The sequence below is a fragment of the Erinaceus europaeus genome, chromosome 1, assembly GCF_950295315.1.
Source record: "Erinaceus europaeus chromosome 1, mEriEur2.1, whole genome shotgun sequence".
Lineage (NCBI taxonomy): Eukaryota > Metazoa > Chordata > Mammalia > Eulipotyphla > Erinaceidae > Erinaceus > Erinaceus europaeus.
In genome coordinates, this window is record NC_080162.1 from 47,718,295 (window position 1) to 47,742,105 (window position 23,811).

General features: G+C 40.3%; 1 protein-coding gene across 6 annotated transcripts in view; it reads right to left on the reverse strand.

Moving 5' to 3' along the window:
• SLC9A8 (solute carrier family 9 member A8) overlaps positions 1–23,811 on the reverse strand; it is a 104,375-nt gene that overhangs the window by 44,891 nt on the left and 35,673 nt on the right. For all 6 annotated transcript variants that reach the window (XR_009548296.1, XR_009548297.1, XM_007533186.3 and 3 more), the window contains 5 exons: positions 20,126–20,227; positions 19,038–19,072; positions 13,841–13,984; positions 3,249–3,387; positions 261–366 (listed from right to left, as the gene is read on the reverse strand). Coding sequence is in view for 4 of the 6 variants with exons in the window: in XM_007533186.3 (XP_007533248.1) it covers positions 261–366; positions 3,249–3,387; positions 13,841–13,984; positions 19,038–19,072; positions 20,126–20,227 (526 nt within the window). In the remaining 2 variants the exon portion in view is untranslated. The remainder of the gene's footprint in view (positions 1–260; positions 367–3,248; positions 3,388–13,840; positions 13,985–19,037; positions 19,073–20,125; positions 20,228–23,811) is intronic.

The window sequence follows — 23,811 nt, forward strand, 5'->3', positions numbered from 1 at the left end:
CATGTTCTGGGAAAGATGCAATATGGAAAGTGGTATTTTCATTTCTGCTCCAGAATGGTGGATAAGAAATGACACCATTTAAGACTCTCAATGCAGATAGGTTTAAGTCCAGATGCATTCGGAGAGTTAGCAAAACTCCTTACCGGCTGAAGTTGTTCTAAGTTCTGTCTGTTATGATTGAAAGTGATCCCAGTGGTATAACTTCTACCAAGCTAAACAGTGCATCATCACCTGGTCTTTTGATGCTCTCTATCACTTACCTGAGAGTGAGATCCCTTCTGCCAGACCATAAGGAAGATAAGCAAAAATGATCATCATGCCAAACTCCAAGGAAGGTGTTTTCCTCAAGTCAATATGCTTTAGTACGTGAATGACAGTTGTCAAGGAAAAAGAATCAAGGGACAGTTGATGGGAGACCTGGGAAAGTCACAAAGCACATACATCAAATGGTAATATATATTACCAATACAGAAGGTAAACAACAGATATGACAGGCAGAACATACCTAGGTAACAATGAAAGTTTTATCAAGAATTTTATTCTCTGCAGGGAGACTGCTGTTTTAGGAAAGGGAATCTGACAAAGTACTAAGCTTGAAATGTAAATTCCTGAGACAATGATAGGAAAAAACTTTAAATCAACCCAAGTCAATGCATTTAAACGTGTGTGTGTGTGTGTGTTACAATTGGGGTACAACAGACTGAACAAAGCCCCACACTGCCAGATTTTTTTCAGGGTCATATCACTTTCACCTCCTTCAAAGACAGTGGATGAAATCACTAAGTTTCTAGACCCCCAGGGTTTAATGCCCCATGGAAGAACCTTCTTTCCTGTTGTTAAAGATTTCTAAATCTGTGCTCCTGTAAAAAGGGGTAGGGAGTCTTCTACATATTCAAAGATTTTTCACATGTCTAGGCCAGAACTCTTTTTTAAAAATTTTATTTTATTTATTTATTTTTTTAGGCCAGAACTCTTAATATCTGTTTACTCAGCCTCATTACAATGGACTTTTTCTTTCTCATTAAATAAACAAACAAACAAACAAACAAGAAAAGAGGAGGAAAGATTAAACTGGAAAAGTCTTCCTTTCCATTCTGTTTATGGTACACCATGATAAACTGTCAGCCAACTCAACAGAGCCTTTAGTCTTCTTGATAAGGGAGTTGAAGGACAATTCAACAGGATGGCATACAAACATGACTGTCACAGGCTTTTAGAGAGAGAGAGGCTTTTCCGGCCATCTGTGAAACAAACTGCTTGTGGAGGAGGGCCAGGTGGCTATCTCCCCACGATACAGGCTTAGAATCACACAGAAGCGGTCTGGTGCCTGTTCTTATTTCATTTATTTTTATTTTTTGCCTGTTCCTACTTTCCACTTGATGACTCTTCTACAGCAGTAGAGTTGTTACCAGCCTCAACAAACAATTTTCCCTAACTGGAAAAGCTCTACCGTTTGTTAAGCAACAAAAGCAGTGCAAATGGCTTCGATGGAGCTCACTCTCAAAGACTTTCCTAGTCTCTCCAGATAAACACTTCCAGGGGAGTAAAGACTAGTTTTATTTGATATTTTCAGAAAAAACGAAATTTCTAACTTCCATAATGTGAATAGTGAGGTAGCAGAAAATGGAAATCTTTTGGAGTGGAGTTGTCACGCTCTATGAGCTGAGAAACCCTTCTAAATCAGATCTCACATTCAACAGTACATATATATATATATATATATATATATATATATTTTTTTTTTTTTTTTGCCTCCAGGGTTATTGCTGGGGCTCGGTGCCTGCACCACGAATCCACTGCTCCTGGAGACCATTTTTTCTCCTTTTGTTGCCCTTGTTGTTTTTATCATTGTTGTGGTTATTATTATTGTTGCTGTTAGATAGGACAGAGCGAAATTGAGAGAGGAGGGGAGACAGAGAGGGGGAGAGAAAGACAGACACCTGCAGACCTGCTTCACCACTTGTGAAGCAACTCCCCTGCAGGTGGGAAGCTGGGGGCTCAAACCGGGATCCTTGCACTGGTCCTTGTGCTTTGCGCCATGCGCACTTAATCCGCTGTGCTACCCGTCCAACTCCCCAGTATATATATTTTTAAGTTTAGAAAAGTGACAAAATTTGCATGTTAAATTTAAAAATTCTTGGGTGGAGAGTAAATAGTATAATGGTTATGCAAACAGACTTTCATGCCCGAGGCTCCAAAGTCCCAGGTTCAATCCCCTGCACCACCATAAGCCAGAGCTGAACAGTGCTCTGGTTAAAAAATAAAATTAAAAATGGGCCCCAGATCACATCAGATTGGTGGGGTTTACAGTCAACAATATTTACACACCTTTCCCATATTAGGGAGCTACTCTCTTCCCTGATCCAGCTTTCTGGTCCTTTTTCCAACCATGACATCATCTCCCAAGACAGTAACTTGGATCCACCGACATTACCAGATTTCAGGCTCAGGGGAAAAAAGAAAAAAGAAGAACTAGTATAGCCACAGACCCTTTGGAATATAACCAAAATATGCCTACTAGCTATCTACAAAATGGAGGGCCCCCCAACTCTTCATCTGCACTATTGCAGCCCTTAGGTCCATGATTGGTCAACAATTTGTTTGGCTTTATGTTAACTCTCTTGTCAACCACGAAGTTCCAGGTGCTAGCATGATGCTGACCAGACTTCCCTGGACAGACAACCCCACCAATGTGTCCTGGAGCTCTGCTTCCCCAGAGCCCTTCCCCACTAGGGAAAGAGGCTGGGAGTATGGATCGACCTGTCAATGCCCATGTTCAGCTGGGAAGCAATTACAGAAGCCAGACCTTCCACCTTCTGCATCCCACAATGGCCTTGGGTCCATGCTCTCTGAGGGATAAAGTTAATAGTAAAGTTATCAGGGGAGGGGATGGGATACAGAGTTCTGGTGGTGGGAACTGTGTGAAGTTGTACCCCTCTTATCCTATGGTTTAGTCAATGTTTCCTTTTTATAAATAGAAAATTTAAGAAAAATAAAATGAATTAAAAAAGTTAAAAAAATCTGGGCCTGGGGAAAGAGCATAATGGTTATGCAAAAAGTTAAAAAAATTTAAAAAATTCTTGAGTTTAAAGTGCTTCTCCAAACAAAATCTTACACAAAAATCCTCCTTCAAACAAAATTTGAGGTGAAAATCAGCCTCTTTAACGAACAGAAAAAAAATGGCAAAAGATAAATATGGTTAGGAACGATCTTCTCAGCCATTCATGTTTATCATAGTAAAAGGATATTAATGCAGAGATTAAGCCAGTGAGAGTGCCGAGTGCTGCTGAGCCAAAGAACATTTTGAGGAAGTAGCCAAGGGCTTGCAAAAATGTTTGCCACCCACTGACATCTGACATATTTTTTCTTGTTAAACCTTCAGCTGTGCTAGGAAATAAAAGAAAAACAGAAAGAAGTTAAAATGTTATAGAAAAAGTTATTAGAAATCATCTTAAACTCAAAGCTCATTTCTTGATTATTCTCCCATTCGTTCATTCCATTATTCAACTATTAGTTTGATTTATTCAACTACTTCATTTCAGGTACTGTTAGTTTCAGGGGCTCAGAGATGAGAGAAAATCCCTGGCAGCAAGAATCCTGCAGTTTAATGAGGAAGAAAACCAATGTGAGAACTAACCACCATGTGGGGTAAGGGCAGAGGGCAACAGAAAGATTCTTCATGATATGTGGGCTGGGTTTAGATTTAAGAAAAATAAATCAAGAAAAAAGAAAAAATGAGGGAAAGCATCCTAGGTAGAGTAGGAAGCCCAAGAATAGGTAGCACATTCTGGAATAATTCAATTACATAGATTAATATGAATAAAGCATTAGAATAGGGAAAGAGAGAGAGAGAGAGAAGAGACAGATAAGAGTAGCAATAGGACCCGTAAAATGCTTCCGATGAACCAAGTTAGAGTTGGGATTTTGTGGTCTGGGAGGTGGCACAATGACTAAGGCACTAGACTCTCAAGCATGAGGTCCTGAGTTCAATCCCGGCAGCACATGTACCAGAGTGATGTCTGGTTCTTTTTCTCTCTCTTATCATTTCTCATGAATCAATAAATAAAATTTAAAGAAAAAAAAAGAGTTGGTATTTTATCTTGAAGGCTCTGGAGAGTCACGGGAAGCACTTTCATTAGAGGCTGGGGAAGGATTAGGGGTAGGGGAATGATTCTATGGTGAAAACTGAAATGGGGGTTATGGCATTAAGCCAAATTAGAATGGAGTTGCCTAAAGAAAAAATGTCACTGGGTACTGGTCGAGATGATGGATTTAGGAGGCAGTAAGGAAGAAATTCCATTACACAAGAAGAAAGTTAAATGCCAGAAGTCATTGAGATCAATCACTGGTTTTATTTCCAAAGGGAAAATCATTAACTCATTAAAATTAAGTTCTTCTTCTTCTTCTTTTTTTTTTTTTTCCTCCTCCAGGGTTATTGCTGGGCTCGGTGCCTGCACCATGAATCCACCGCTCCTGGAGGCCATTTTTCCCCCCCTTTTGTTGCCCTTGTTGTAGCTTTGTTGTGGCTATTATTATTGCCCTTGTTGACGCAATTCGTTGTTGGATAGGACAGAGAGAAATGGAGAGAGGAGGGGAAGACAGAGAGGGGGAGAGAAAGATAGACACCTGCAGACCTGCTTCACCGCCTGTGAAGCGACTCCCCTGCAGGTGGGGAGCCGGAGGCTCGAACCGGGATCCTTACGCTGGTCCCTGCGCTTTGCGCCACATGCGCTTTCTTCTTTTTCTTTTTTTAAACCAGAGCACTAATCAGCTCTGGCTTATGGTGGGTGGGGGATTGAATCTGGGACTTTGGAGCCTCAGGAATGAGAGTCTCTTTGCTACTCCGACCCAAATGAAGTTATTCTTATTAGGTATCCTCTTCTTGATGATGCTATCTTTTTTTTTTTTTTTTTAACCAGAACACTGGTGGTGTATGGGACTGAACATATGACTCTACCTTCTATTTCTCAAATGCCTCCACTTCTTTCCTTCCCTCTCTTACTTCTTTTAAAAACATTTTTTATTAAGTATTTATTTATTTATTTATCCCCTTTTTGTTGCAATTGTTGTCTTTCTTGGATAGGACAGAGAGAAATGGAGAGAGGAGGGGGAAGACAGAGAGGGGGAGAGAAAGACAGACACCTGCAGACCTGCTTCACTGCCTGTGAAGCGACTCCTCTGCAGGTGGGGAGCCGGGGATCAAACTGGGATCCTTATGCCAGTCCTTGCGCTTTGCGCCACCTACGCCTAACCCGCTGCGCTATTGTGCGACTCCCCTCATTTATTATTTTTAATGAGAGGAAAGGAGAAGAGACCACTGTCAACCACTCAATCATATGAAATTCCAAGATTAAACTCAGGGATGCACACATACAATGTATGCCTGCTATCTCTGAGCTACCTCCCAAGTCCCCAGTGTGATTTTTAAAAATTATGTTTATTTATTGATTGGTTAGTCATAGTTGAGAGGAAGGGGAAGACAGGGAGAGAAACTGAGACACCTGCATCCCTGCTTATTTGCATATGACATGATAGTATACATAGAAAAACCTAATGAATCCAGCAAGAAACCTTTGGAAATCATCAGGAAATACAGTAAGGTGTCAGGCTATAAAGTTAACATTCAAAAGTCAGTGGCATTCCTCTATGCAAACACTAAGTTAGAAGAAGTTGAAATCCAGAAATCAATTCCTTTTACTATAGCAACTAAAACAATAAAATATCTAGGAATAAACCTAACCAAAGAAGTGAAAGACTTGTATATGGAAAATTATGAGTCACTACTCAAGGAAATTGAAAAAGACACAAAGAAGTGGAAAGATATTCCATGTTCATGGGTTGGAAGAATTAACATCATCAAAATGAATATACTACCCAGAGCCATCTACAAATTTAATGCTATCCCCATCAAGATCCCAAGCACATTTTTTTGGAGAATAGAACAAATGCTACAAATGTTTATCTGGAACCAGAAAAGACCTAGAATTGCCACAACAATCTTGAGAAAAAAGAACAGAACCAGAGGCATCACACTCCCAGATCTCAAATTGTATTATAGGGCCATTGTCATCAAGACTGCTTCGTACTGGAACATGAATAGACACCCTGGCCAGTGGAATAGAATGGAGAGCCCAGAAGTGAGCCCCCACACCTATGGACATCTAATCTTTGACAAAGGTGCCCAGACTATTAAATGGGGAAAGCAGAGTCTCTTCAACAAATGGTGTTGGAAACAATGGGTTGAAACACGCAGAAGAATGAAACTGAACCACTGTATTTCACCAAATACAAAAGTAAAGTCCAAGTGGATCAAGGACTTGGATGTTAGACCAGGAACTATCAGATACATAGAGGAAAATATTGGCAGAACTCTTTTCCGCATATATTTTAAAGACCTCTTCAATGAAACCCAATTACAAAGAAGACTAAGGCAAGTATAAACCTATGGGACTACATCAAATTAAAAAGCTTCTGTACAGCAAAAGAAACCAAGAGACCCCTCACAGAATGGGAGAAGATCTTTACATGCCATACATCAGACAAGAGTTTAATAACCAACATATATAAAGAGCTTGACAAACTCAACAAGACAACAAATAACCCCATCCAAAAATGGGGGGAGGACTTGGACAGAATATTCACCACAGAAGAGATCCAAAAGGCCGAGAAACACATGAAAAAAGGCTCCAAGTCTCTGATTGTCAGAGAAATGCAAATAAAGACAACAATGAGATATCACTTCATTCCTGTGAGAATGTCATACATCAGAAAAGGTAATAACAGCAAATGCTGGAGAGGGTGTGGGGTCAACAGAACCCTCCTACACTGCTGGTGGGAATGTCAATTGGTCTAACCTCTGTGGAGAACAGTCTGGAGAACTCTCAGAAGGCTAGAAATGGACCTACCCTATGATCCTGCAATTCCTTTCCTGGGGATATATCCTAAGGAACCCAACATATCCATCCAAAAAGATCTGTGTACACATATGTTCTTGGCAGCACAATTTGTAATAGCCAAAACCTGGAAGCAACCCAGGTGTCCAACAACAGATGAGTGGCTGAGCAAGTTGTGCTATATATACACAATGGAATACTACTCAGCTGTAAAAAATGGTGACTTCACCGTTTTTAGCCGATCTTGGATGGACCTTGAAAAATTCATGTTGAGTGAAATAAGTCAGAAACAGAAGGATGAATATGGGATGATCTCACTCTCAGGCCGAAGTTGAAAAACAAGATCAGAAAAGAAAACACAAGTAGAACCTGAAATGGAATCGGCATATCGCACCAAATTAAAAGACTCTGGGGTGGGGAATACAGGTCCATGAAGCATGACAGAGGACCTAGTGGGGGTTGTACTGTTATATGGGAAACTGGGGAATGTTATGCATGTACAAAGTATTGTATTTACTGTTGAATGTAAAACATTAATTCCCCAATAAGAAATAAAAAAAATCTGGAGCCTTCTATATACAAGGAGTAAACACTGCCCACTGAGGTACCTCTCCAGGTCATATAATTTAAAGTCAGATAATCTATGATAAAAGGGTAGCTTGTTCAGATAGCCCCAGGAAGCCTATTGTGGTGATTCAGAGGGCTTAATATTGATACAACATAAATCTGAGGAGTCCTGCAAAAAAGAAGTCTAACATTTTTTACATGAAAGTTTTATGAACTCACCTGAAGGCACAACGTTCCCCCACCCTCTTTCTTTTCTAGCATATCAGAGGTTAACATCCCACCCCACCTTGAGGAATGCTGGGAGTCTACATGGGGATTCTTATAGAGAGAGAATTTTTTTTTCTTGTTTGTTTTTAAATGTAGTGCTGGGGAGTGAACTGAGGCCTATCATATGAGCAATACTGCTAAGATGTCTCCCCAGTTCAATTTTCTTTTTTCTTTAAAATTTTTTTTAGTTTTTAAATTTTATTTATTTATTCCCTTTTGTTGCCCTTGTTGTTATTATTGTTGTTATAGCTGTCATCATTGTTGGATAGGACAGAGAGAAATAGAGAGAGGAGGGAAAGACAGAGAGGGAGAGAGAAAGACACCTGCAGACCTGCTTCACTCGCTGTGAAGCCACCCATTGCAGGAGTTTGAGCCGGGGGCTCAAACTGGGATCCTTACGCCAGTCCTTGAGCTTTACGCCACCTGCGCTTAACCCGTTGCTTTACCGCCCGACCTCCCTTTTTTTAAAAAAAAAGGTTTTATTTATTTATTCATGAGAAATGATAGAAGAGAGAGAAAGAACCAGACATCACTCTGGTACACGTGCCGTCAGGGATTGAACTCAGGACCCCATGCGAGAGAGTCCAATGCTAGATCCACTGCACCACCTCCCGGACCACCAATTTTCTAGTCTTCATTTTTGGAGAGCGGAGGGGGCACCACAGCACTGCTCCACAATTTACGGAGTTTCCCCAGTGCCATTCATGGGACCTCCAATGTGGTACTCAGCTGGAATGTGGGCCTCACACATGGGTGAGACATGCACCCTACCAGGTCTGTGCTCTCCTAGTGTCAGGAAAGAACTTTTGAAGGCAAAGATAACATGGTTCTGAAAAGGATCTGGAAACCACATGCTTTGTGTCCAGCTCTCACCTCATCTTGCTGTCATGCCTAGTACATAAACTGGTATCGCTGCTTCCTCTCTGTGCAGAGGAGGCTAACTAACTAACCAACCAACCAACCAACCAACCAACCAACCAAAGAGACTAACTAGGTGAGGTTACCCCAAGGGTTAATAGCAGAGCCAGGGCTGAGGTCAATGGTTCCTGAATTCAAGATAAAAGAATATGAAACCCTTTCTGGCTTGATAATCTGCAACATTTTATTTTACCAGGTCAGGTTTCTCACATAATAAAGGATACAAGAAAATGCTGCTTCAGATTTCATGTGTAAATGTAAGCAATATAGTCAGAGAGAACAAAAGGTTTCCTCTACATCAATTATTTCAGTACGTTGTCATAGAAACAAATCAAAGTTAAAAATAATTTAATTAAAATTAATGAAGAAATAGAAAATACTTAGCTTTTTGGCACTTATAAAAGTGAAAACATTTTAAAAAGGGGGCACTTGTTCACATATTCAGTTACAAAGATAAATGTGTCAAATCAATTTGAAAATGACAATTTATGAAATACAATTCTTTTAAAAAAATATTTATTTATTTTCCCTTTTGTTGCCCTTGTTTTTTATTGTTGTAGTTATTATTATTGTTATTGATGTTGTCATTGTTAGACAGGACAGAGAGAAATGGAGAGAGGAGGGGAAGACAGAGAGGGGGAGAGAAAGATAAGACACCTGAAGACCTGCTTCACCGCCTGTGAAGCAACCCCCCTGCAGTTGGGGGGCCAGGGGCTCAAACTGGGATCCTTACGCTGGTCCTTGCGCTTTGCAGAAATATAATTCTTTTACAAATTATCTTTATTTATTTATTGAATAGAGACAGCCAGAGATCAAGAATGAAGGAAAGAGAGAGAGGAAGAGAGACAGAAACCAGCACCTCTTGCAAAGCTTTCCCCCTGCAGATAGGGACCAGGGACTCAAACCCAGGTCCTTGTGCATTGTAGCATGTGCACTCAACCAGGTGTGCCAAGATAACCTGGCCCTGAAGTATAATTCTTAAAAACAAAGTGTGTTTTTAACCTTGTAACCAAGGAAACCTGATGACAGCTTCCTTATATATTACACACACACACACACACACACACACACACACACACACACACACAATAAAAATAAAAAGAAAAAAAGAAAGAAGGAAAAAGAGAAAAGCCAGGTCTATCATGTAGTTACTCTCCCAATGCCCATTTATAACTTCTATTTGGAAATGCTGATCAGCTTGCAAGATAACTGGGCACATGGTTATTTTTCCCTTATACCCAAGGTACCATGCTCACCTGTCTCTGAGTATCCTTCTCCCATCTTGGATGAGTTGGTCAAGTCCCACTGGTCTCTGAGCACTGCTTGGCACATAAATGACCCTCACCAAAGGCTAATGCTAGATGAGCATCTATTACCAGTTGGAAGAATTAGTGGGGCAAGACATTGGTCTGCAGATAGTTCTGACCCAAGCCTGTGCACCAACAGTGGTGGAGGTGAAGACTGGACACTATCTAGGCATGTGGTCCACAGATCCAATTTGGGGAACTGTCATCATAGGTGATCTATTTGAAAAAGCACTTTTCTAGGAAAAGCTTTTTTTGCCTCCAGGGTTATCTCTGGGGCTCAGTGACAGCACTATGAATCCACTGCTCCTGGAAGCTATTTTTCCCATTTTGTTGCCCTTGTTATTGTTATAGCTGTTGTTGTTGTTGGGACAGGACAGAGAGAAATCGAGAGAGGAGGGAAAAACCTGCAGACCTGCTTCACTGCTTGTGAAGTGCCCCCCCTCCCACCCGCAGGTGGGGAGCTGGGGGCTCGAACCAGGATCCTTACCCGGTCCTTGCGCTTTGTGCCATGTGCGCTTAGCCCGCTGTACTACTGCCTAGCCCCCAGGAAAAGCTTTTTCAAGGAAAAGATGATTCCATCTTTTTTTTCTTTATCAGATCACTTCTCAGCTCTGGCTTGTGGTGAGGGGGATTGAACCTGGGACTTTGTGGAGCCTAAGGCATGAGAGTCTCTTTGTATAACTATTATGCTATCTCCCTCTCCGATTCCATCATTTCATATTGTAAAAAGAAAATATAATCTTTGGTCTTTTTTATGTCAAAGTGACCTGGAAATACTCAGAAAAAAGCCCTACTTTTGACTTATAAAAGGAGGTTGGACACTAGTGACAAAGCAATTGAGTTTAGCAAATACTATATAAAAATAACTCACAGCATCATTTCCAATTTGGGCAAAATCCTTTACCACAATTGTTTAATCTGTGCAGACAGGGCACAAGATAAAAGTAAAAACTAAAAAGGGTAAGAAATGTGTTCAAGGCTGGGGAGATAACACCATCAATCGGGCAAAAGTCCGAGGAATCGGAGGTCCTAGGTTCAGTCTCCATCATCAGCATAAATGAGAGCTGCGAAATACTGTTTTTTTTTTTTTAATTAAAATTTTTTTTTCAATGTTCAGAGTAAAAGTCAGGGAAAAAGTTCAGCAGGTAGAGTGTAGGACTTATATGCCTGAGCTTCCTGGTTCAATCCCCAGTGCTGTACATGTGCCAGGGTAGTGCTCTTGCTTCTGTTCCTCTCTCTCATAGATATCCTCCTTTCTCACACACGATTTGAAAACAACAACAACAAAAGGCTAAGAAAAAAACAAGAGTTTAGAGTAGATGTTAAGTAAGAAAAAATATTACCATCATATTTTAGAAAAAAAATTAAATATTTTTTATTTTAATGAAATATATATGGAGAGAGAGAGAGAGAGAGAGAGAGAGAGAGAGAGAGGACACACACACACACACACATCATGGAACTGTTCAGCTCTGGCTTATGGTGATGCTGGGGATTAAACCTCGGATTCTCAGAGCCTCAGGCATGACAGTCTTTTGCAGAACCTAGCCCAGATTTTAGAAAATTTTATTAGCATGATATGTCATGATTGTCTCAGCTGCCAGAAGGCACCCCTGACATGTCATGATTTCCTAATAAAGCTACAGACATTTCTGTCAAGAGATAAACAAGAAAATGAACAATATTGTGGATTATGTGCATCCATAAGAAAAGAAACTCTGGGGTGGGGGTGGATAGCATCATGGTTACGCAAAGAGACTCTCATGCCTGAGGCTCCGTAGTCCCAGGTTCAATCCCCTGTACCACAATAAACCAGAGCTGAACAGTGCTCTGGTAAAAAATACAAAATAAATAACAAAATAAAAAAAGGATACTCTGTAACAAGTAAAATGACATTGTATAAGATCAATTTATTAATTCTGTCCAATGGAAAATTTCCAACATAATATATGTAACAGGATATAAGCCCATCTAAATAGACTATATAATACTCCTACCAATTGTTAACTGTAATTATCTCTGGGTAGTAATACAAGTAACCTTTCTTTCTTTTTTGCTAATGTGAAGACACTTGTACATGAAGAATATATCTTTATTTTATTTTTTAAAATATTTATTTATTTTATTCCCTTTTGTTGCCCTTGTTTTATTGTTGTAGTTATTATTGTTGTCGTTGTTGGATAGGACAGAGAGAAATGAAGAGAGGAGGGGAAGACAGAGAGGGGGAGAGAAAGACAGACACCTGCAGACCTGCTTCACCACCTGTGAAGTGACTCCCCTGCAGGTGGGGAGCCGGGGTTCGAACTGGGATCCTTCCTTTGGTCCTTGTGCTTTGCGCCACATGCTCTTAACCCGCTGCGCTACAGCCCAACTCCCCTATATCTTTATTTTAAACTAACAAAAATATTTAAAAGTGTATTTTGTCTTAAGAGCTGTCAGCACTTTATGCAATTAAGCTACATTTGGTAGGTTCTTCCTGCAAAAGTGGGAGAAAAACAGAGGTGAAGTAAGTGGGAGCAGGAATAGAAGAAAAAAGGAACTTACATTAACTGAGGTAAGATGCTTTTCACATAATATATTTAACTAGTCAACCTTCAAATGAGTCCCAGATTGAGTTGTTAGCATTTTCACTTTCCTACTGAAAAGCTTGTAGTTAGAGAGGTAAAGGAGCAGACCCAGGGCTACACAGCTATGTATCTTGACTCCCAAACCTAGGCACTTTCCACTATAAAATATGACTTTATTCCAAAATGAGAATTCCAAATGCTGTCTATAACAAAGCTTTGCTATCACAGAGTAGTTATGCTTAGCAAAGAATCCTACAACAAGAAAACAAGTCAAGGTTTGCATAGTGAAAATTCTACTCTTTAAAAAAATTTTTTTTTAAATTTATTTGGGTAAAGACAGAAAGAAATCAAGGGAGGAGTGGAGAGATAGAGAAGGAGAGAGACACCTGCAGCCCTGCTTCATCACTTGTGAAGATTTCCCCTTGCAGGTAGGGGCCTGGGACTTGAACCTAGGTCTTTGTGTCTTGTAGCCTGTGCACTCAACTTGGTGCGTCACTACCTACCACCTCCCAAAATTCTACTCTCTGACATGCTGACACAGATCAGTCCCTAAAATTGTCTGAGCTCATCTCTTAGACCAGAGCTCTTCTCTGCAGTTGTTTTGACTGTCTATGCTTCTTAGTTTTCTGGGAAATATATGTTAAATATATGTTAATAAATATAATAAAATATATGTTAATAAATATAATAAAATTTGGAGTCCAAGGAAACATTCCTAGATCAAATTAATGCATTTGATATTAGTGTAAATTCGTCTCCTCTTCCCAGTGACTTCTTGACATGTTGTTGTTGTTATTATTTAACCAGAGCACTGATCAGCTCTGGCTTATGGTGGTGCAGGACTAAATCTGGGACTTTGGAGCATGACAGTCTGTTTGCATAACCATTATGCTATCTATCTCCACCCCTTCTTGACATTTTATAATTTATCTTTAATCTCCTAGGACCTGTCAACCAGGGCAGTAATACCACTGAATATTTGAAAAAGTTTTACAGTTTTGAAAGCAGCGCCTACTGCAATGGGAAAAGCTTCAGTGCTGTGGTCTCTTTCCCTTTCTCTCTGCCTCTCTTCCTCTATCTAAAAAAAGCCCAGAGCAATGAAGCCCTGGTGATGACCAAAAAGATTTTTTTTTAAATGGATTCTTCTCTGCAAGTCACCCCAAACTGACAATATTCTTGGGACCACCCTTAGGCTTGTCAGAACAGACAGATGGCATGAACCAATGCCTGAGGTTAAACAACGATACCTGCGGCAGCCTGGGTACAGCTGTCCCTTTCTTAAAAGAACCTTCAGTTCCATCCCTGAAGAAAGTGCACTTACTTGGTTAGCACAATGGAGACAGCATCGTTGAGAATACTCTCACCAAAAACCAGCATGTTGAGCACTGGGTCCACATGAAGGGCATTGAAAATAGCAATAGTAGCCACTGGATCAACAGCAGAAATAAGAGAGCCAAATGCGAAACTGCAAAGATGACAAAAGGAAGGAGGGATATTCTATAGTACTTATTACTCTGGCCACATGTTAAAACAGTAAAGTCAAAGTATGTAGCTGATATAATAGCACATACGACAGATGCAGTAACTTACATAAGATAGTATTATTATTATTTTCCAGTTATACTTATCTGATTGATGTGGTGGATTGAACAGTGACAGGTTCACTCTAAAAGGAGTTGTCAGAGTGGTCTGGCTTTCCACCATAAGTACCAAGATTTTATTTTGACTAATGAGTTATAGAAGATTATTTAATTTTTTATTTGATAGAACAGAGAGAAACTGAGAGGGAGAGGAAGAGAGAGAGACAGAGAGACACCTGCAGTCTTTCTCCACCATTTATGAAGCCCCCCCGACACACACACACACAAGTGGGGACCAGGGGCTCTGGGTCCTTGTGCATGGTAACAGAAAATTTCTGATTAAATACATTAGACTTCTTAGCCTTCTTGGTCAGAACAACTAGAACTCTAATGGTTTAGGGACCTTCCTCAAATACTCTGGGTATGACTTTTACTTTGCCCCTTGCTACCATCTGTGATTGACTCTAGCCTCCACTCAAATTTGTAACACCTAAGAAAGTACCAATAGCCATCAACAACTCCAGCACGCTTCAGGAGATCGGTATTTGGGACGGCAAATAGCAATGCTCCTCCCACCAGTCTAGTGGCTCTTACCGGCAGCACCTATGGAGGTCTGTCTCCAGCAAATATGTACTATTTCCCAAAAGTGTTTCAGACACTGAGGTTACTAAGAACAACAACATTTATATGGCATGTACTACATCGCAATCATTGTTGTTCTAACCATTTTTACATCTTACTCAAAAATACATAGCCAGATGAGGGGGTGTAACTAGAGAAAACTGTGGCCAGTTAGTTTTAGGTGAAGTTTAGGTTAACACAGGTAATCTGGCTCAGAGTTGGGTCTTACACTGGATATAATAATATCAAGAGACTTAGGAGCAATTCAGGGTGTTATTATTACTTTTTTATTATGATGATGATTTTTAGTCAGAGTACTGCTCAGCTCTGGCTTATGGTGGTACTCAAGCATGAAAGTCATTTGCATAACCATTATGCTATTTCCCTGGCCAACACCAGTTTAGATTGGCAAGGGTTACACGAAACTAGGATGCTGAAGAAAGAATAACCTGGCAGGACTCTGGAGGTAATTTCCAGGTAGAGCAAGTACGAGGCCATGTAATAGGTCTTGAACCCCAGCACCATATGAAAGTACTAACACAGGAAAACCTCCATGAATAGTGAAGCAGTGCTGTGGTATCTCTCTCTCTCTCTCTCTGGATAGGACAGAGAGAAATTGAGATAGAAGGAGAGAAAGAAACCCGCAGACCTGCTTCACTGCTTGTGGAGCATCCATCCTGGAGGTGGGGAACAAAGGCTCAAACCCAGGTCCTTGAGCATGGTGATATATGCACTTAACTGGGTGTGCTGCCTGGCCCCCATCCTCTCTAAAAAAAAAGAGTTGGTGGTCCAGAAGGTGGCGTAGTAGACAAAGCACTTGACTCTCAAGCATGAGGTCCTGAGTTCAAGCCCTGGCAGCACATGTGCCAGAGTGATGTCTGGTTCTTTCTCTCTCTCCTCCTATCTTTCTCATCAATCAATAAATAAAAACTTAAAAAAAAAAAAGAGTTGGCACTGGCTCTCTTGGCTAGTGCACCTGCTCTGTCATGTGCATGGCCCTGGTTTGAGACTGGTTCCTACCACATTTGGGGAAGCTCTGGGGCTGTGTTATCTTTCTCACTCCCTCTGTCTCTACCTCTATCTGAAAGTCAGTCTAGAGCAAAATCCTGACAACTATATCCCTGATAAAATATCCCTGACAACTAGGGATATTTGTGGAAAGCAAAGAAGCAGGAAGTAGGAAGATGAAAGGGTGAAAGTGAAGTGCGGAGAGAAGGAAAGAAAGTGATACACAGGAATGCCGAATTGGGAATCCATGTTTGGTTGGCTGTGTCCTTGGTGCCCTCACACAGCAGCCTCAAAGCTTCTTGTCACTCCTTTTCCTCTTTCATCCCCACTCTTATAACTCAGTGGGACACAGTAAGGGGGCCTTGGAAGCAGAAGAGTATCTAAAAAATTTGTCCTGAAAGAGAGGGACATTGTGTGCTGACAGTGCGGTTCAGCTGGCCCTTCCTCCAGTCACAGCTAATAGAGAGAAGAGCAGACAGCCAGGGGTCCCTCTGCTCAGCACTTAACATTCTCCAATTTTCCATTAGGGAGCCACATTCTCATCCTCACAGATGCTTGGAGCTCTAGGAGTGGGCAGGGAGCCCATGTATGGCCAATGAGGGCCAGTGCCAGGAATTTTACCAGGTCATTGGCAATTAGGTTGGCCCTTCTGGCATGGCACAGCTGAAGTGAGGGGTCATGTGAGCTCAGACTTAGCAAAGCTGTTACATGAGGCAAAAGACTGACTGAGACAGTCAATAGAGAAGTTCCTGACATTTTGGGACCCTGGAGACTGTCAGACCAGAAGCCACAACTCTGTTTATGTGTTACCTTTTTTTTTTTTTTTTAGCTGAAACTAGCTTGTGTTGAATTTCAGTTACACTGACAGAAGCCTTTTTATTTTTTTTAATTCTTAGTCCTTATGACAACCTGGACTGGAAATCAGAGGGAACTAGAAGATGGATTCAAGAATGGGTAGTGGGATGGAGATGAAAAGATCTGTATTAGGCTGGGGTGTGGATTGACCTGCCAATGCCTGTGTCCAGGGAAGAAATAATTATAGAAGCCAGAACTCCCACCTTCTGCACTCAGTAGAGAATTTTGGCCCACACTCCCGGAGGGAGAGAAATGACAGGGGAAGATAACCAGAGGGCTCTGAACTCCAGCTCCATCAGGACCCGCAGAGAGAAGAGGAGGGACATTCAGAAGTAGTAACAGGTATAGGTGTGACTTAGAAAAGAAAGGAAGGCAGGACCATAAAAAAGGGTGGGGTGCAAATATGTATACAGACAGATAGTTATAAAAATAATAGTCAACCCATATCCGCAATTGGGAGAGCTACTGTCTTCCAGTGGAGGGAATGGGGATATAGAACTCTGGTGGTGGGTCAGTGCAGAATTATACCTGTTATAATTTTGTAAATCAATATTAAATCACAAAGAAAAGAAAATACCTTTATTCATACAAAAAGAGCAAAGGTAATTGTAGAATCTAGGGGATGGCCATATAGGTGTCCACTGTCAATGCTTCAAGTTCTCTGTATGTTTGAAATGTCCATAATAACAAGTTAAGTGGAAATTATATTTCATAAATTATATAACACATTTGTTTGGTTGGGGATTGGGGCAGAGTATTTCTGACAGAGAATATGGCAAGTCTGAAACAAGAACTGCTGAATCATTGTCAGGACTCTGAATCTAAGAAGCCATTGAACCTTGCCATCATTTCTTCTATTTCTCTCTTTTGTTAAAAAAAAAAAAAAAAAAAAACTTCTTCTACTTCTCCACTTCACACTTTCATGATCCAATTTTCCCCCATCCCAGGCCAACAAAACAAAAAGGAAACAAACAGAATTCAAATATACTGGAGAAGAAAATATCTCTTCATAAAAATATCACCAAAATAAAACACTCCTGTGTAACCCAGTTATTTTTGCCATTTTTACACAAGAGAAGTTTATTGGCCTCATGTCTGATCTGCATGGTGTTTTCAAAAGTTGATTAAATTGTCAGCATTTAAAAACTAGAAAAATGGGGGCCAGATGGTGGTGCATCTGGTTAAGCACTCACATTATAGTGTGCGAGGATCTGGGTTCAAGCCCCTGGGAAAACCTGTGGGGAAAAGCTTCACGAGTGGTGGAGCAGGGCTGCAGGTCTCTGTCTCTCTCCCTGTCACTCTCAACTTCTCTCTGTGTCTATCCAATAATAATTAAATAAAAATATTTTAAAAAGGAAAATAAATAAATGGATAAAAACTAGAAAAATGTAAATTGGGCCAGGAGGTAGCACACCTGGTTAAGCGCACACATTACAGCGCTCAAGGACCCGGGTTCAAAGCCCCTGGTCCCCACCTGCAGGTGGGAAACTTCATGAGTGATGAAGCAGGGTTGCAGGTGTCTCTCTCCCTCCCTATCTCCTTCTCCCCTCTCAAATTTTCTGTTTCTATAATAAATAAAAATATATATAATTAAGGAGAGAAAAATATAAATAAAATATGGAACAAGTATCTATAAAACTGAGAAAACTGGCCTTTTTTGAAATGAAATCGACAATTCTGAGTCCACTGTCCCACATGGGTGACTGCTAGAAGGAACTGCGAGTGGCACCCAGACCACTTCCTCTAGAGACAGAGTGGTTCTGTTCTGTTTGAGCTCCGTCAGACCTTGGAGTGGTTTGGCTTTGCCCCTGCTGTTCAGTTTTCCCCAGAGAAGTCTCCAATTGTGGGATAGTCACTTTCTAACAGAAAACGAAACGTCTGAACACACAGAGGAAAACTCTTACCTGGTTCTTATAATACTTGTCTAGTGGGCAGTTCTTTTACTCTCCCTCCGAAACATCTCAACTATTGGTTCAGTTCAATTTCACAAGAAATGATCAAGTAAAGTTTTCTCTATCACTGACCAGTTTTCTTAGCACTAGGTTTAAGGTTTGAATGTTGTGATACCTACCTTTACATTAGAAATTAACTGAAGATGATTCTTAGTAATAAAAAAGACAATGGTGTAGCAGGTGGTATGGGGGAGGGCAGGTATCTGGCCAAAGATTTCCCCCTGCAGCACTTAAACTAAATCAATCATTTTAGTCAGTAATACTCTGATTAGAGATCCTCAAACCTCCTTAATAAATTTTGATTCATTTCAAATATAAAAATTAATTCAGAATAAATTCTATGGTGGAAATTACCAGTAAGATGGAGAGAGAGAGGGAGAGAGAGAGAGAGAGAGAGAGAGAGAAAAGAGGGAATTAGAGAAGCACCATACCCAGAAATCAAGATGAGAAACTTTCCAGTCTGAAAAGTAGTAACATGGCTATTATAGTATGAAAGGTTTACCTGTCTGTCATGTTGAGTTTAGAGATTACATCAGCCTGTAAAATAAAACACACAAACACAAAGACACAAAAGAAAATCCCTGGAGAACAGCCAAGAAGATTAAAATGCCTATTAGTGCTTTAATATAGACTAATAAGGACATTAATCTTCAGTCCCCAAACTACTTGAAAAAAAATAAAGAAAACTCTAAGTTTTCATTTAAGCACATAAATCAATCATCATACAATAAAAGTAAGAATAGAATGCTATGTTTTCCAGCAAATTAATTATGATGGTTTTCTCTACAGTTTTTTCTTTCTTCCTATTTGATACTAGAAGCTGAGCAATGAGGAAGGTTGCTTGACAAACAGATTTATTCTGGGTTATTTGAGTTTGTGGTAAAAGTGAAAATCAGAAGAAATGGTCTCTAGTCTATAACTATCAAAAGAAGCAGACATATCTAACATGCATACAAACAATCTGCTGGTCACTGAGATGCCAGACCTCAACATACTTTATAGAACCAGGGAAGGCAATTTTCTTTTTGCAAGTGATAAGAAAAGAAATGTGACATGCATAAACACAGATAATGCTAAAGCTGGAAGTATCATCTTACATACATCTTTAAATGAATTCAAATTAATTCGAAGCCAAAGTACGGAGAGCTCAATAACACTTGGAACTGGTTTAGCAACAGTGAGAAATTCAGAGCATATAATTTTATAGGTGGGCAACTTAGAATTGAATGAATACAATGATAAAAAATTTATTAAACATGATTCATTCTGACAGCATAACTAAAATTGTTATAATTTGAAGATTTTGATGTTTTATATTTTTAGGTAGTCTAAATTAAGACAATACTATTTTGCATATAATATCAAATAGTTTCAGGAGAATGTGAAAAAGGTTCACTCAATTCTAGACTCCAAAGTCCTTCATAAACATTTAGAAATAATTTTTGCATGCCTTTACTGTGCCTGATCTGAGTTTGAATTTCCTTCTAGAACAATTACTTTGAATCTGAAACTCAAGCCCCATGGAGTGTTTCTACACCACCTCACTCTAAGAATGTAGAGTTTCAAGAAAGTTCAAATATTTTTTCTTACCTGACCCAGAAAATAAATTCCTCCGCCTACTACAAAAGCGGAAATTGCTGTACCAAAAACAGCAAACAGAGTGATAGAACCAATATTTTGAAAGAAGTTACCCTGTTCGAAAGAGTAGAAATGAAAGCGATGATTAGATATATTGGTCCCATCAATAAAGGCTTGGACTCCCCCTTACCTGAACTCCTCCCATACTTGGTTCTCTTTGAAGGGCTCTATCACTCTCTCTTCCATTAGGCAAGCTGGGAAACTGGGAGTCAGTCTTCCCTCAACCCCACATCCATTACAGAACCAAATCCTGTGACTATTATCTTCCCTACATCACTCAAATCTCCCTGCTTCTCTCCACTGTCATCTCCACCACCCTAGCTAGTCCATCCAACCACCATTTCATCTCTGCACCCCTGCCATAGCTTCTAGGGTCAATCATTCTTGACCCCTTGTTCTCCGTTCTCCAAGGGCTTCCAGAATAATTTTTGCAAAAGATAAATCTGATTGTGTTGACTTGCATCTGAAATGCAGGTAGCACCAACAAAAGTCTGCATGGTTTGACCCCTAGGAAGGTATCTAGTGTCATATATGTATCCCTTTGTTGGAGTTCCAGTCACACTAGGGGCCTTTTGCTCTTTAAATACATACACCTTTGGCTTGGCTCTGTTCTTTACTTGATAATCATCCTAATGTCACAGGACATTTCCACTACCTGACTTCTTAGCCAGTTCAAATCCTATTCTATGCTTCAGGAATACATCTCACACAGCTAAAATTTTGCATTTATTTATGTAACTATTTGATGCTTCTCTTTCTCACTAGGATGCAGGTTAAGTGATCACATTTCCTTTTGTACAACATAATAAGTGACAATAATAACATAATGTTGTCAGATGGAAGAGGCCCAGTAAATAGTGGGTTGTTGGAAAAGTTATTTTTAAAGCAAAAATACATCATGAATTGTACCTGTTATCTTACAATCTTGTTCATCATTATTAAATCAGTAGTTAAAAAAAAATGCATTATTAGGCCCTGTCACATAAACTATCACATTTTCTACTAGAAAGTCATTTTGGAAAGAGATTTTTTTTCTAAGAAAACTTTATTTTCACCAGATTTTGAACATGCGAGTTTTCCTTCTCCAAAATATTTAAAATTAAAAACTATACATGCTCAGGCGGGGATAGATAGCATAATGGCTATGCAAACAGACTCTCATGCCTGAGGCTTCGAAGTCCCAGGTTCAACTCCCCACACCACCATAAGCCAGAGCTGAGCAGTGCTCTAGTAAAAAACAAAAACAAAGCAAAAACAAACAAACAAAAAACTATACATGTTCTATTAATCACTGTCAAGTTTTAAAAATCAAACTCAAATCCATGTCCACAGCATTATTTTGACATGCCCAGTAGAGTTAGTGTGATGTAACTGTCTACATATATGCCTTTTCCAGGAAAAAGCATGCATACTTAGGAGGGGGAAATGAGCATATGCAGTTGAGGAAGATTTAATGATTAAATATCAAATTACAGAAGATGGTGGAGAAACCTCACCAGGTACATTCTTTTAGTATTACAATTAGGATAAAGAAGACTATAGGCCAAGAAGAGTTCCATTACAAATACTCCTTTAACCAGTTCTGTCCAGGCAAGTGCCTTATCAATACAAAGGTATTTGTAAGATTTTTGTCTTAGTGTAATCAAGACCAAAACAATGTAATGATGGGGGCTGGGTGGTGGCTCACCCGGCAGAGTACACACATTACCATGCACAAGGACCCAGATTCAAGCCCCTGGCCCCTACCTGCAGAGAGGGATGCTACATGAGCAGTGGAAGAGTGTCATAGGGGTCTTTCTTTCTGTCTTGTGCTCTCTCTTACTTAAAAAAAAAAAAAGAGTAACTGGGAACTGTGGAGCCATACAGGCACCAAATTCCAGCAATAACCTTGGTGACTAAAATAAAGAAAAAAAGATAAATATATTTATATAAATATAAGGGAGTTGGGCAGTAGTGCAGCAGGTTAAGCGCAGGTGGTGCAAAGCGCAAGGACCGGCGTAAGGAACCCGGTTTGAGCCCCCAGCTCCCCACCTGCAGGGGAGTCGCTTCACAAGCGGTGAAGCAGATCTGCAAGTGTCTGTCTTTCTCTCCCCCTTGCTGTCTTCCCCCCCTCTCCATTTCTCTCTGTCCTATCCAACAACACTGACATCAATAACAATAACTACAACAATAAAACTACAAGGGCAACAAAAGGGAATATATATATCCATGACTATTCCCAGGGAGGGACAGTCAGATCTTCCAAACCTCAAGCCTTACTTAGTTTGTATTTTTTTATTAGTTACTTTTAAAGGATTTGTTTATTAATGAGATAGGGAAAGAGAGAGAGGGGGCCGGGCAGTAGCACACATAGTACAAAGCACAAGGACCCATGCAACGATCCCAGCTCCCCACCCACAGGGGGTTCACTTCACAAGCGGTCAAGCAGGCCTGCAGGTGTCTATTTTTCTCTCCCCCTCTCTATCTTCCCCTCTGCTCTCAATTTCTTTCTTGTCCTAGCCAATAAAAAATGGAAAAAAATTGGGGGTCGGGTGGTAGCATAGCGGGTTAAGTGCAGGTGATGCAAAGCACAAAGACGGGCATAAGGATCCCGGTTCCAGCCCCCAGCTCCCCACCTGCAGGGAAGTCACTTCACAAGCGGTGAAGCAGGTCTGCAGGTGTCTATCTTTCTCTCCCCCTCTCTGTCTTCCCCTCCTCTCTGTTTTTCTCTGTCCTATCCAACAATGATGACATCAGCAACAACAACAATAATAACTACAACAACAATAAAACAACAAGGACAACAAAAGGGAAAGTAAATAATTTTTTAAAAAAGGAAACAAATGGCATCTAGGAGCAGTGGATTCATAGTGCAGGCAACGAACTGCAGCCATAACTCTGAAGGCAAAAAGAGGGGGTGGGGTGGATGGTGGAGGGGAGAACCCAAGCATTGTTCTGGTATATGCAATGGTAGAGATCAAACTCAAGATCTCATGCTTGAGAGTCCAGTGTTCATGGACTGTGCCAGCACCCTCCCCTTGACTGCATCTTCCTTAATTCTCTCTTTCTCTCTCTCTCTCTCTCTCTGATATACAGAGAAATTTGAGAGGGAAGGGAGATAGAGGAGAGAGAAAGAGAGACACTTGCAGCACTGCCTCACCACTAACAAAGCTTCCCATTTGCAGGTGTGTTTTAGTATCTAGATGGAAAATGAAATAGTAATTTGTATAAAAAAGATTTAATTCTCTTGAAGTGATTTTTAAAATCCATTGCTATTGCTTATGGCTTGACAATTTCTGAGTAAAAGATAATTTTCTTTATCTTTATCCACAATAAAGGTTTCCTAATGCTGCTTCTAAGTGGAACAGACAAGATCTCTTTAAGAACCAAACTTTCACAACCAGGGAGATGGCTCAGTGGGAAGAGTATAGGACTCGCATGTGTGAAAAACCAATATTCCCAGCACTATATTTGTGGGAGTGGTGTTCTGATCTCTCATAAAACAAATAGGTGAAAAGAAAATCTTTAAAAGAAGAAAACTAGGAGACAGATGAAAACTTAACCAGTAGAGAGCATACTTAACCATGTGCAAGGGCCTAAGTTCAAGTCCCTGGCACCACACGGGAACATCATGCACTGTAGTTTTATGACTGGTGCAG